Below are 14,617 nucleotides of genomic sequence, written 5' to 3' on the forward strand. Positions count from 1 at the left end.
CTTAGTTCGTTGCTGGAGGAAGGTAGCACAAAAACAGTTTTGAACTTTGAACGAGTGCTTGTGTGTGTGTGTTGCGGGGCGTTTTCAGTCTCAGGAGGATCGGGACACGCGAGGGTTTCATCTGAAAATCGCTGAGCTCAGCGCAGTCATCAGGAACCTGGAGGATCGAAACGCCCTGCTTTCTGAAGAGCGCAATGAACTGGTAATTTATTGACGGCACGCTTGAAGGTTTGCGCTACGTTTGATGCGCGCCATCCAGCGAGGCACCCATTGCGCTTGCTTATTAGTTGAGCGGCGCGTCGAGTCGGTTGCCTGGTAGATGTCTTTTATTGGGAGCCAAAGCCACGATTCCGTTCAAACCGATGCAAAAGGAATGGATACGTTCTGGCCCGCGTGTTGTGCGTCTTTCACATCCCGCACTTCATGCTTGCAGCTAAAGCGACTGAGAGAAACAGAAAGCCAGTTTCTGCCACTCCTGTACAAAAACAAACGCCTGAGCAGGAAGAATGAAGAACTCTCGCTGGTGCTGTGTCACCTTGAAAACAAAGTGCGCTTTGTCACCCAGGAGAACGAGGAGATGGCAAGCTTGGTAAGTCGACGCGGACAACGGCGGCGTGCCAACAGAGTCCACTGCATTTGTGTTCCACAGAGAAGGCCTAGTTCGCTCAATGACCTGGACCGCGGTTGCGGCCAGCAGGACGGTGAAATGGAGTTCCTTCAAGTTGTGGAGCAGCGGCACATCATCGACGACTTGTCCAAGGTCTTCAGGCAGGCGACTCGGTGCACGTACGGCAGCGCCACGCTCGCTCGCTGTCGCCAGGAAACCTTTTCCGTCCAAAGCTTGGCCGGCGGCCGCCATCCAAAAAATTGGCCCCTTAAATTCCGACCTTTCAAGTAGGAGCATTGTGCGCACGCGTTTGAACACGCTTTAGACTTGTTTTGCCGTTTTCAGCAGCTCAAAGCTCCCGTTTTGTCAGCGCCTTTGCCACTCGCTGTGCGCTGAAAACGACGGACTTGCCCGGCTGCTCAGCCCGTCAACCATGAGCCGCGAGCGCGACATCATTGTCCGTAGGCAGCTAGTGGCAAAATGCACCCTGTTAGAGTTGCGCTCGCTCCAACTTATTTTGCAAGAACCACACGGGAGACAAGTAAGTTCTTTTGGACACCTGCAGGTGGAGAGTCCATCCGTTGTACGAATGAAGTCTGACTCTCGGCTCCTGCACGAGCATTTTAATTAAGAGAAACAGGGTGGGTGTAAGAGTGGATTGAATAGAGGAAGCCCTTGACCTCTAGTCAAAACATAGCAAGGGGTGTTTTACGACTTTGTGTAGGAAGGGATAAGCGATAGGGATAAATAAGGGATAAATAATATTATTTATTACAGGTTGCAGTCAAAGTCAAAGCAACATAATGATACGATAAAGATAATCTGGAAAACCCTGACACACCCTGTAGTTGTCACTTTTGGAAAAGACGAGCGTCCCTCCAATCATCGCCGGTGACGTGTTTTTCAGGCTCTGGAGACAGGAGCTCATGTCAGAAATGTCATTGTGAGTCGCGTTTGTTTCTGCGCCGGAGCCGTTCGTTCCCTTTGCATCCAAAGAATCTCAAAGGCGGATTATTTGTGTCGACAGGAGAGAGATTTGCTGCTACGATACCGACGTCGAGAATCTCTGAGGAGGAACAAAGCGTGAGGTCCTGCAAGGTGAGTCTGTTTGTTTGCGGCTGCTTGGTGTTGCGCAAGATGAAATGGCCTTTTTCTCGCTATCGTTCCTCTCGTCGATTCATCGTGAGGTGTCGCTTCAGTTTGTTCAGAGAGATGTTTGCTTCCGCGCCCGCAGGTCATCGAAACATTTTACGGCTACGACGAAGACGTGTTGGTGGACTCGGACGGATCGTCCTTGTCTTTTCACACCGACAGAACCCCCGACACGGAACCCGAAGAGGTAGCCCGCCATTTCTGCCAGCGTATTGGCACCAAACATTCCTCTTCAGCCTGGAATCGGACTCGTCTCCTCCCTCCTCCTCCTTTCAGACCAGAGAAAAGCTGATGGTAGAAATGGGTCACTATCAAAGCAGAGTAGCAGATCTGGAGTCAGCGCTGAAGCAACAAGGACAGGTAAGCTCATCAATGAGCACACCTTTTTCTCAGACAAAATAGCTACATTCTTCAGTCACTCATTCGTCTGGCATTACTGGACCAACCCCCCCCCGAATGTGGCTGGGAAAATGCGGAGAAAAGCAAATGTCATTTTCCAGTCAACCAAAGAATTTGTGGATGAAAATGACACAACATTCCAAAGCTGTCCACGCGTTTGTCTCTTCTAGAATGTCAAGTGGGTGGAGGAGAAGCAGCTGCTGCGTCAGAGCAATCAGCAGTTGGCCGAAAAGGTGACGGAAAGAAAGGCGCTGGGCGGAGTCGCTTGGCGTCACACCCGTCGGGAAGCCCCGCAGATGAGGTCTGACTGTCTTTTCAGGTCAGGCGGATGGAGGCGGAAGAAGCGCGTCTGAAAGAGCACATCCAGGATATCCGAGACCAAAACGAACTGCTTGAGTTCCGCATCCTGGAGCTGGAGGTGGGAAGACTCGCACAAGCGTGTTGAGGCCAGAGATGTGACGGACGGACGGACGGACGGACGGATGCATGCCTCTGCCTTTCAGGAGAGGGAGTGGCGCTCCCCCGTCTTGAAGTTTCTGCAAGTCCGTTTCCCAGACGGCCTCAGCCCTTTGCAGATCTACTGCGAGGCCGAGGGCGTGAGCGTACGTAAGGCGTCCCTCGCAACCCTAACCTTAACCCGAGGTCCCAGAACACCTTACATTGCTCCTTGCGCCTTTCCCCCGGACATCGTCATCAGTGATCTGATGAAGAAGCTGGACATCCTGGGCTATAACGCCGTAAGTGTATGTCGAACTCCTTATGTTCGCACTCCACGAGACTCGGCGGCTCAAATGTGACTTTTGGAAGGCTTTGCGCTGAAAGAAGCTTGTTGACGCTGTGCCTTTGGGCTCTTCTATGTTCTGCAAGCAGAAGGGCTACCTGGATGAAGAGTTGGACTTCAGGAAGTGTTCCATGGACCAGGCTCATAAGGTAAGCCTCCCTCAAATCTCCCGCCGGACCACTGATGGACGAGGATTGCGGCCCAGAGGATCCTGGAGCTGGAGGCCATGTTGTACGAGGCGCTACCGCAGCGGGACTGCCCCGCCACGGACGGCGAAAAAGCCAGCCACGCTGGCGTGAATGACGTGCTGACGGCGGATCAGAGAGAAGAGCTTAGGAGCGCCGTGGACCAATGGAAGCGAGCCCTGATGTGCGAGTTGAGGGAGCGCGACGCTTGCATCCTCCAAGAGAGAATGGATCTGCTGCACAGCGCGCAACAGGTAAGGGCCCAAAGCCAGCCCGGCACTTACTTGCACGCTTACTGGCTTTTGAATGCCACTTTCCATTTGTCCGTCCTAGAGGAACAAAGAGCTGAAAGAATTCATCGAAGCTCAGAAGAGACAAATCAAACAATTGGAGGAGAAGTTTCTGTTTCTCTTTCTATTCTTCTCCTTGGCCTTCATTCTGTGGCCCTAACACCAGCTGGTGAGTGAGCTCCAGCGGCACCGCACTCGACACCTCCGATACACTGCCAGCCGGTCTCAGACGTTGGCAGACGCTCCGATGCCAACGTATACCCCCCGCCACGGTGACAGAGGCACCGCGTCACACCGGCGCTCATCCAATCAGAAGGCAGGAAAAGCAAATTCACATGCAGGGCACTTTTGAACCAGAAGAGAGCGCCACAAAAAACGGTTGTTGCCCCAAACGCGCACTAAAAAGGGTCAGAATAACAAGAGTCCCACTGGCCAGCCGGGGCCACCCGTCCAGCTGTTTCTTCAGGGGGGAAAAAAATTGGAGTCACCGGTGAGTACATTTTGCATTTAGCTCTGCTTTTCTGCTTCTGTCTTCAAGTGTGTGGCATCCTGCGATCAAAGATTCAGCCAACCCCAAAGCGGTTGACCTCAACGTCCCACCACCATGCCTACCAGAGCAGGTGACGTGATGCTTTGGACATCCTTCCGTCTCAGATGCCCAAAAGTACTCTTTGCCACATCTGCGGCAATACGGTGTCTTTTCAAAGGTGCAAATAAATCCAGCGTGGGCGGAACACGCACGTCTTCGGTTTTTCCCGCTTTGTTTGTGTGACAGCTGTTGTGAAAATTTTATACAAATAAAGTTGTATAGTACAGGTTTGGCCAAGCCGCAACTCCCGAACCGCATGCGGCTCTTTTATGTTCATATCAACATTTGTGTGTGTGTGTGTGTGTGTGTGTGTGGGGGGGGGGGGGGGGGGTTGTGCGTGTTGGCTTCACTTGAGTTCAATTTGGTATTTTGGTCAAAAGCGCATGTGGTGAAATTCCACAAAGTAGGATGGGCAAACACATTTCTTTAAACTATGAGTGTCAATTGGGCTCTCGAAATGGCAGGGAAAAGATGCACAGCAAAACAAAAATACGTAGATGAACGCAGGACGTTTTAATCAGAGTGGGAAAGTTTCTATTTTTTGTTGAACGTGATGGCAAACCATTCTGCCTGATATGTCAGACCTCAGCGCATTTCAAAGATTCAAATCTTCAGCGCCATGCACTTCAGCTCACTCCATGCTAACATTGATCAGGCGTCGAACCCGCAACATCATGCTTAAGAGGTGGCCATGCTAACCAGTGCGCCATTATGTCAACGCATAAAAACTAAGTCTACTGATCAAAACAGCGGTTACTATATGACGTCGCTACGTCGTGGTCACGTGACGCAGACAAGACGTCAATGGACGTGGGCAGAGTTAACTTGTTTAAAAGGGAGTGGGCAGAAGAAATATTTAATTTATTTAAATCTATTTTGAGTGCACACCATTATGCCAATGCATAACAACTGTAAATCTACTAAACAAAACAGCGGTTGCTATATGACATCTGCCACGTCGTGGTCACGTGACATACGTGACGAAGATGGGCGTAACTTTCGCCGGAATTCAAATCCGCGGGGAGAGTTAACTTGTTTAAAAGAGAGTGGGCAGAAGAACTATTTAATTTATTTAAATCTATTTGGTGTGTGCGCCATTATGTCAATGCATAACAACTGTAAGTCTACTAAACAAAACAGCGGTTGCTATATGACGTCTGCCACGTCGTGGTCACGTGACGCGGACGTGACGTCGACGCCTACTTTACATCCCACCGATCACAGGACCCCTCGGCTGCATAACCGTGCCCCCTTCCCAACCAATCGGATTTGCTATACGCGAAAACGACGCCAATGGAAAGAGCTTCCGCCCAAATTTAAATCCGTGGGCGTGGCTCGCAGCAGGAAGTAGGAAAATGGCGGCGATGTTGACAAAGACACAGCGGATGGTAACATACGACTAACAAGAGAAATATTTTTATTTTCTGCTTGCAACTGGACCGTCCAGAGCGTACACGGTAAGTACAACTCATCGTTTTTAAAAAGAAGTACTTTTGTTGCCCTGAAAAGCGAGTGAGCGTGGCGTTTGTGGGGGACGTCGAATTTCGACGATTCTTTCTGGTCAACGGTTGTAAATGATTGTGTTGATTAAAAAAGAAAACTTGATGTAACTCTACTTTTAACTGCCGTTTCAGATAGATTTGGAATTGCATCACATCCAATTTTGCCTAGAGCGTACACGGTAAGTAACACTCGTTGTGTTTAAGGAGATTTACGTTTGTAATAGCAGAAGTGTAGCCGCGTTGCGTTGTACGTGTGAATGTTGGTCCAGGCGAAATGTTAATGTTTAATTTCATTCCTTTAGGTTCCACGGTGTTTGTTGGCTGCAAGTTTTCCACTGCAAGAAGAGGCTCATATCATTGACCAGGAGCGAGCTACAATGGTGAGTAGCCATAACATTTATGTTAAACACTTCCTATTTCATGTCTAACAGTCCTTGATTTAACAAATAACCATAAATAAATACAGTGTGGGCACTGAAGTTAACATATGTGATTATACTGCCTAATCTGTCACCGAGTAGATTGTTGCAAAGTAATATAAGATCCAAAGTTGTAATTCAGAATAGTTTTCAAAAGAAGGCCATTAGAATTATATACAAGTCTGATTACCCTGAACAAGCTATTAATTAAATCACAAATTCTTCAATTCAAAGATTTGGTAGATTATCAGACAAATAATGTCTAACAGTAATTGATTTAACACATCACGATAAGTAGATTGAGTGTGGGCACTCTCAAGTTAACATATATGATTATACTGCCTAATCTGTTACAGAGTATGTTGTTGCCAAGTAATGTAGAATAGATCCAAAGTAGTAATCCAGAATAGTTTTGAAGAGGCCATTAGAATAATAAACAAATCTGATTACCTTGAACATAATAACAAGCTAAGTGTTTAATATGTCCTATGAAGTCAAAATTGGGCACCATCATGTGGTGAAATTTGGAATTGCATCACATCCAATTTTGCCTGGGAACAAACAGATTAAATAAATCTTAGTTTTGAATAAGCCACTCCTTCTCAAACAAGTAAACTCTGCCCATTTCGCGCAGTAGATGTTCTGTTAATATCTAGTATTTATACAAAGTCATAATTTAAATTGCTTTCAACCTTCATTCATCGGTTCAACCAACATTACTCGCTCTTATTACCAACTTGTATTGATTTAACTAAGCGTTTAATACTTCCTATCAGGTCTCAAGGCAAGATTTGGCAAAATACAGTTTCAGCAAATCCAATTTTGCCAGGGAACAAAAATAGATTAAATAAACTAAATAAGTCTTCTTCCCATTAAATAAATCAGAAAAGTCTGTCTTGTAACCAGTCCTCTTCAAACAAGTAAAGTCTGCCCATTTTGTGCCGTAGATTTTGTGTCTATGCCTAGTATTTAAACAAAATCATAATTTAAACGACTTCTTTCCTTCATTCACTTTGGAAATTTGGAATTGCAGCAAATCGAATTTTGCCAGGGAACAAAAATAGATCAATTAAACTAAATAAGTCTTCTTCCCATTAAATAAATTAAAAAAGTCTGTCTTGTAACCAGTCCTTTTCAAACAAGTAAAGTCTGCCCATTTTGTGCCGTCGATTTTGTGTTAATGCCTAGTATTTATACAAAATCATAATTTAAAGGACTTCATTCCTTCATTCACTTTGGAAATTTGGAATTGCAGCACATCAAATTTTGCCTGGGAAGAAAAGTAGATTAAATAAATTTAATAAGTCTTACTACTTCCCATTAAATAAATTAAATACGTCTTACTTGTTCCCACTCCTTTTCAAAACAGTAGTTTAAAACGAGGGCCCTTCACTCAATCTTTAACCTCAACCCCGCACGTTGTGTTGTATCTGTGAATGTTGGTTGTGGCCAAATGATAGTTTTCTTTCATTCGTTTAGGTTCCAAGAAAACTTGATGTAACTCTACTTTTAACTGCCGTTTCAGATAAGCGGGTATTACGTCGCAGTCATGTGCCGCGGATATGACGTAATTGCCCGAACCTCCGCCAAAATTCAAATCTGTTGGCGCGATGGCCGTGAGCCACTGAGCAGCGACGATTATCAACGGAAATATCTTTATTTTCTGCTTGCAACTGGACCGTCTAGAGCGTACACGGTAAGTAACACTCATTGTGTTTAAGGAGATTTACGTTTGTAATAGCAGAAGTGTAGCCGCGTTGTTGTGAATGTTGGTCCAGGCGAAATGTTAATGTTTAATTTCATTCCTTTAGGTTCCACGGTGTTTGTTGGCTGCAAGTTTTCCACTGCAAGAAGAGGCTCGTATCATTGACCAGGAGCGAGCTACAATGGTGAGTAGCCATAACATTTATGTTAAACACTTCCTATTTCATGTCTAACAGTACTTGATTTAACAAATAACCATAAATAAATACAGTGTGGGCACTGAAGTTAACATATGTGATTATACTGCCTAATCTGTCACCGAGTAGATTGTTGCAAAGTAATATAAGATCCAAAGTTGTAATTCAGAATAGTTTTCAAAAGAAGGCCATTAGAATTATATACAAGTCTGATTACCCTGAACAAGCTATTAATTAAATCACAAATTCTTCAATTCAAAGATTTGGTAGATTATCAGACAAATAATGTCTAACAGTAATTGATTTAACACATCACGATAAGTAGATTGAGTGTGGGCACTCTCAAGTTAACATATATGATTATACTGCCTAATCTGTTACAGAGTATGTTGTTGCCAAGTAATGTAGAATAGATCCAAAGTAGTAATCCAGAATAGTTTTGAAGAGGCCATTAGAATAATAAACAAATCTGATTACCTTGAACATAATAACAAGCTAAGTGTTTAATATGTCCTATGAAGTCAAAATTGGGCACCATCATGTGGTGAAATTTGGAATTGCATCACATCCAATTTTGCCTGGGAACAAACAGATTAAATAAATCTTAGTTTTGAATAAGCCACTCCTTCTCAAACAAGTAAACTCTGCCCATTTCGCGCAGTAGATGTTCTGTTAATATCTAGTATTTATACAAAGTCATAATTTAAATTGCTTTCAACCTTCATTCATCGGTTCAACCAACATTACTCGCTCTTATTACCAACTTGTATTGATTTAACTAAGCGTTTAATACTTCCTATCAGGTCTCAAGGCAAGATTTGGCAAAATACAATTTCAGCAAATCCAATTTTGCCAGGGAACAAAAATAGATTAAATAAACTAAATAAGTCTTCTTCCCATTAAATAAATCAGAAAAGTCTGTCTTGTAACCAGTCCTCTTCAAACAAGTAAAGTCTGCCCATTTTGTGCCGTAGATTTTGTGTCTATGCCTAGTATTTAAACAAAATCATAATTTAAACGACTTCTTTCCTTCATTCACTTTGGAAATTTGGAATTGCAGCAAATCGAATTTTGCCAGGGAACAAAAATAGATCAATTAAACTAAATAAGTCTTCTTCCCATTAAATAAATTAAAAAAGTCTGTCTTGTAACCAGTCCTTTTCAAACAAGTAAAGTCTGCCCATTTTGTGCCGTCGATTTTGTGTTAATGCCTAGTATTTATACAAAATCATAATTTAAAGGACTTCATTCCTTCATTCACTTTGGAAATTTGGAATTGCAGCACATCAAATTTTGCCTGGGAAGAAAAGTAGATTAAATAAATTTAATAAGTCTTACTACTTCCCATTAAATAAATTAAATACGTCTTACTTGTTCCCACTCCTTTTCAAAAAAGTAGTTTAAAACGAGGTCCCTTCACTCAACCTTTAACCCTATTTATTCACCTTCTAGGCTAAGTGTTAAAGGCTAAGTGTTAAAGGCTAAGTGTTAAAGGCTAAGTGTTAAAGGCTAAGTGTTAGAGGCTAAGTGCCAGAGGCTAGGCGCCAGAGGCGAGTTTTTGTGGGCTGAAGTTTTAGTGGGGTTAGTGTGAATACAATCCAAAAGAATACAACAGAATACAATACAATAGAATATAATACATAGATTAAATTCAATAGCTCTTACTACTTCCCATTAAATAAATTAAATACGTCTTACTTGTTCCCAATCCTTTTCAAAAAAGTAGTTTAAAACGAGGGCCCTTCACTCAACCTTTAACCTCAACCCCGCACGTCACATTGTGTTGTATCTGTGAATGTTGGTTGTGGCCAAATGATAGTTTTCTTTCAGTCGTTTAGGTTCCACGGTGTTTGTTGGCTATGTTTTCCACTGTCAGAAGGATGAAAATACAAAGTACAACGCTTGGACGTGGGCGAAGACGTCACCGGTGAGTCCTTCCTTCCTATTTATTTACCTTCTAGATGCTAGAGGCTAAGTGTTAGAGGCTAAGTGTTAGAGGCTAAGTGTTAAAGGCAACACAATACGAACAACACAACACAATACGAACAACTCAACACAATATGAACAACACAATATGAACAACACAACACAATACGAACAACACAACACATTACGAACAACACAACACAATACGAACAACACAACGATACCGCACTGAACAACACGATACCGCACTGAGAAACACGATACCGCACTGAACAACACGATACCGCACTGAACAACACCATGCCGCACTGAACACCATGCCACACTGAACAACACCATCCCGCACTGAACAACACCATGCCGCACTAAATAACACCATGCCGCACTGAACAACGCCATGCCTCACTGAACGACACCATGCCGCACTGAAAGACACCATGCCGCACTGAACGACACCATGCCGCACTGAAAGACACCATCCCGCACTGAACACCATGCCGCACTGAACAACACCATCCTGCACTGAACAACACCATCCCGCACTGAACAACACCATGCCGCACTGAACAACATTATGCCGCACTGAACATTATGCCGCACTGAACAACACCATGCCGCACTGAACAACACCATGCCGCACTGAACAACATTATGCCGCACTGAACAACACCATGCCGCACTGAACAACACCATGCCGCACTGAACAACACCATGCCGCACTGAACAACACCATGCCGCACTGAACAACATTATGCCGCACTGAACAACACCATGCCGCACTGAACAACACCATCCTGCACTGAACAACACCATTCCGCATTGAACACCATGCCGCACTGAACAACACCATCCCGCACTGAACAACACCATCCCGCACTGAACACCATGCCGCACTGAACAACATTATGCCGCACTGAACAACATTATGCCGCACTGAACAACACCATGCCGCACTGAACAACACCATGCCGCACTGAACAACACCATGCCGCACTGAACAACATTATAACGCACTGAACAACACCATCCCGCACTGAACAACACCATGCCGCACTAAACAACATTATGCCGCACTGAACAACATTATGCCGAAATGAACAACACCATGCTGCACTGAACAACACCATGCCGCACTGAACAACACCATGCCGCACTGAACAACACCATGCCGCACTGAACAACACGATCCCGCATTGAACACCATCCCGCACTGAACAACACCATGCCGCACTGAACAACACCATGCCGCACTGAACAACACCATCCTGCACTGAACAACACCATCCCGCACTGAACAACACCATGCCGCATTGAACAACACCATGCTGCACTGAACAACACCATTCCGCACTGAACAACACCATGCCGCACTGAACAACACCATGCCGCACTGAACAACACCATGCCGCACTGAACAACACCATGCCGCACTGAACAACATTATGCCGCACTGAACAAAACCATGCCGCACTGAACAACACCATCCCGCACTGAACAACACCATGCCGCATTGAACACCATGCCGCACTGAACAACACCATCCTGCACTGAACAACACCATCCCGCACTGAACAACACCATGCCGCACTGAACGACATTATGGCGCACTGAACAACATTATGCCGCACTGAACAACACCATGCCGCACTGAACAACACCATGCCGCACTGAACAACACCATGCCGCACTGAACAACATTATGCCGCACTGAACAACATTATGCCGCACTGAACAACACCATGCCGCACTGAACAACACCATGCCTTACTGAACAACACCATGCCGCACTGAACAACACGACGTCGCACTGAACAACACGACGCCGCACAGAACAACACGACGCCACACAGAATAACACAATACCGCACAGAACAACACAATACCGCACAAACAGTTTTAGATAATATTACGTCGCAGTCATGTGACGTCATGTCAATGTGCGGAACTCACGGCAAAATTATAATCCGTGGGCGTGGCTTGCAACAGGAAGTAGGAAAGCGGCAATTCTGGCAAACAAGACACAGCGGTTAGTAACACGATGACTAACAAGGCAAATATTTTTGTTTTCAGCTTGCAACTTGACCGTCTAGAGCGTACAAGGTAATTACAACTGTTTTTTTTTAGCCCTGAAAAGCGAGGGAGTGTGGCGTTTGGGAGGAATGTCGAACTCGGCGTCTGCTTCCAGCCACAGACGCCAAATTTCGACGATTATTTCGACTGGTCAACGGTTGTAAATTATTGCGTTGACTAAAAACTTTATTTAACTCTACTCTTAACTTTGCCGTTTCAGATATGCGGGTATTACACCGCGGAAATGACGTCAATAGGCTGAACTCTCGCCAAAATTCAAATCTGTGGGCGCAATGGCCTTGAGCGAGACACCGGATACAAACACGACGATTATCAACAGAAATATATTTATTTTCTGCTTGCAAGTGGACCGTCTAGAGCGTACACGGTAAGTACAACTCATTGTGTTTAAAAAGATTTACGTTTGTGTAGTTTGCGTTGCGTTGTATCTGTGAATGTTGGTTGAGGCTAAATGTTAATGTTTAATTTCATTCCTTTAGGTTCCACGGTGTTTGTTGGCTGTATGTTTTCCACTGCAAGAAGAGGCTCGTATCATTGACCAGCAGGAGCTACAATGGTGAGTACCCCTTTCGTCTTCCATTTATGTTAAACACTTCCTATTTCATGTCTAACAGTACTCGATTTAACAAATAACCATAAATAAATACAGTGTGGGCAGTCACGTTAACATATGTGATTATCCTGCCTAATATGTTTATCACAAATATGTCACTAATCACTAATATGTTTATTTGTTTATCACAACACCTTTGGACCTTCAGCAATCGATTATTTCCCTTCATCTACATAGAGACAGAACGATGGTGTCTTAAACATCTCATTCATTTCACCAAATAACTTCACGCAGGTGGATAACGGCCGTCTCGGTCACGCTATGTTGCGTGATGCAGTTTTGAAGAACCAAATGCATTTATTCAATGAATAAGTCAAGCTAGTTCTATGTTTATGATGTTGTAAGTTACGGTACCGATTGAAGTTGAGTTCGAAGCCAGTGGAAAACAGCGCTGCGTTTGTGCTCTCCAGGTACAAATGTTGTGATCTCTGACTGACGACCGGGCGAGACTCGAGTAAGAGATGTCCAAACGAGCTCCGGCAGGGCGGGCCAAGGCGGAGCGAACGGACGCCCTTCAGGCCGCCAATGACGAGCTGAGAACCAAACTGATGGACGTCCAGTTAGAACTTCAGCAGGAGAAGAACAAGGTGAAAACCTCAACAGACAGACACTGCCTGCCTCCCTGCCTGCCTCCCTGCCTGCCTCCCTCCCTCCCTCCCAGTTTTCCCGATGTAGATTAGACATGCGTGTGCCATGACTGTGTCAGCCTACATCAACAAATGCACCGAGGACGTCAGCACCACTAAGAATATCATCACCCGGGGCAACCAACGACCCTGGATGACTGAGGAGGTACGTCAAACGCTACGAGCGCGGAACTCTGCCTTCAAGTCTGGCGACAAGGAGACACTGAGGACAGCGAGAGCCAACTTGAACCGTGCCATCAGGATAGCGAAGCGAGACCGCAGTCGAAAATTTCAGGATCGTTTCCACGACGTCAAAAACATCAGGAGTATGTGGCAAGGCATACGGGCGATTACAGACTACAACTCACTCTCCCCCCCCCCGGTGGGTGTAGTTGATGCTGACTTTCTAAATGGTCTAAATAACTTCTTTGGGAGGTTCGAGGCACTAAACGGCACTCCAGCAGTTAAAACTGTCCCCCATCAGGAAGAGGAGGTACTCTGCCTTGACTCCGCCGATGTGTTGAAGACCCTGAGGAGAGTCAACCCCTGTAAGGCCCCTGGCCCCGACAACATTCCTGGGCGTGTGTTCAGGGAATGTGCAAGTCATCTGGCTGGGGTCATCACAGACATTTTTAACACCTCGCTGGGCCAAGCCACAGTGCCGGCGTGCTTTAAGACTGCCTCCATCATTCCGGTGCCGAAGAAACCTCAAATCACCTCATTTAATGATTACCGGCCTGTTGCACTGACTCCGGTTATGATGAAGTGCTTCGAAAGGCTGCTTAAAGGTCACATCGTTTCCAGACTCCCCCTATTATTTGACCCGTTCCAGTTTGCCGACCGGCAAAACCGCTCCACTCAGGACGCCATCTCCTCCGTTCTTCACCTGAGCCTGGCTCACCTGGAGGAGAAGAACACCCATGTGCGGAGGCTGTTCCTGGACTTCAGCTCAGCGTTTAACACCATCATCCAACAGCATCTGGTAGGAAAATTGGAACACCTGGGCTTCAACACCCCCCTTCGCAACTGGCTGCTAGACTTCCTCACCAACAGACCTCAGTCAGTCCGGGTCGGACAGAACACCTCTGATGTCATCACCCTCAGCACAGGCTCCCTTCAGGGCTGCGTCCTGAGCCCCCTGCTGTTCACCCTGATGACACACGACTGCGTCCTCAGGTTCACCACCAATCACATCGTGAAGTCAGCAGACGACACAACGGTGGTGGGGCTCATCAGAGACAACAACGACCTGGACTACAGAGAGGAGGTGGAGCAGCTGGTGGGCTGGTGCAGAGAAAACAGCCTGATCCTGAATGAGGAGAAGATGAAGGAGATCATCGTCGACTTCAGGAAAAAACAGCCTCACCACGCTCCACTGATCATCAACAGCTCAGCTGTGGAGGTGGTCAGCACCACCAAATTCCTGGGGGTCCACATCACAGAAGACCTCACCTGGACTATGAACACTACGGCACTGGTCAAGAGGGCACAGAAGCGCTTGTACTTACAGCGGAGGATGAGGAGAGCCCACCTGCC

At 45.8% G+C, this 14,617-nt stretch overlaps 3 protein-coding genes across 3 annotated transcripts in view; 2 read left to right on the top strand and 1 right to left on the bottom strand.

Moving 5' to 3' along the window:
* LOC148404776 (janus kinase and microtubule-interacting protein 2-like) overlaps positions 1-14,617 on the bottom strand; it is a 142,741-nt gene that overhangs the window by 64,028 nt on the left and 64,096 nt on the right. The window lies entirely within an intron of this gene.
* On the top strand, positions 2,333-2,955 carry LOC148404781 (janus kinase and microtubule-interacting protein 3-like). Its single transcript, XM_088384391.1, has 3 exons — positions 2,333-2,391; positions 2,478-2,576; positions 2,662-2,955. Exons 2-3 carry the CDS (start codon positions 2,487-2,489, stop codon positions 2,953-2,955), a joined length of 384 nt encoding a protein of 127 aa, XP_088240517.1. The 5' UTR covers positions 2,333-2,391; positions 2,478-2,486.
* On the top strand, positions 3,059-4,215 carry LOC148404782 (janus kinase and microtubule-interacting protein 3-like). The gene is made up of 2 exons (XM_088391619.1): positions 3,059-3,378; positions 3,458-4,215. Exons 1-2 carry the CDS (start codon positions 3,166-3,168, stop codon positions 3,572-3,574), a joined length of 330 nt encoding a protein of 109 aa, XP_088247745.1. The 5' UTR covers positions 3,059-3,165; the 3' UTR covers positions 3,575-4,215.

Source organism: Syngnathus floridae, chromosome 1 (genome assembly GCF_059516105.1).
Source record: "Syngnathus floridae isolate MCC-2025c chromosome 1, RoL_Sflo_1.0, whole genome shotgun sequence".
In the NCBI taxonomy this organism is placed as follows: Eukaryota; Metazoa; Chordata; class Actinopteri; order Syngnathiformes; family Syngnathidae; genus Syngnathus; species Syngnathus floridae.

Coding starts and splice junctions, on each gene's coding strand:
- LOC148404781 (XM_088384391.1), top strand. CDS start 2,487: ATGGAGGCGGAAGAAGCGCGTCTGAAAGAGCACATCCAGGATATCCGA. Junction 2,577..2,661: donor TCCGCATCCTGGAGCTGGAG/GTGGGAAGACTC, acceptor TCTGCCTTTCAG/GAGAGGGAGTGGCGCTCCCC.
- LOC148404782 (XM_088391619.1), top strand. CDS start 3,166: ATGTTGTACGAGGCGCTACCGCAGCGGGACTGCCCCGCCACGGACGGC. Junction 3,379..3,457: donor TGCTGCACAGCGCGCAACAG/GTAAGGGCCCAA, acceptor TGTCCGTCCTAG/AGGAACAAAGAGCTGAAAGA.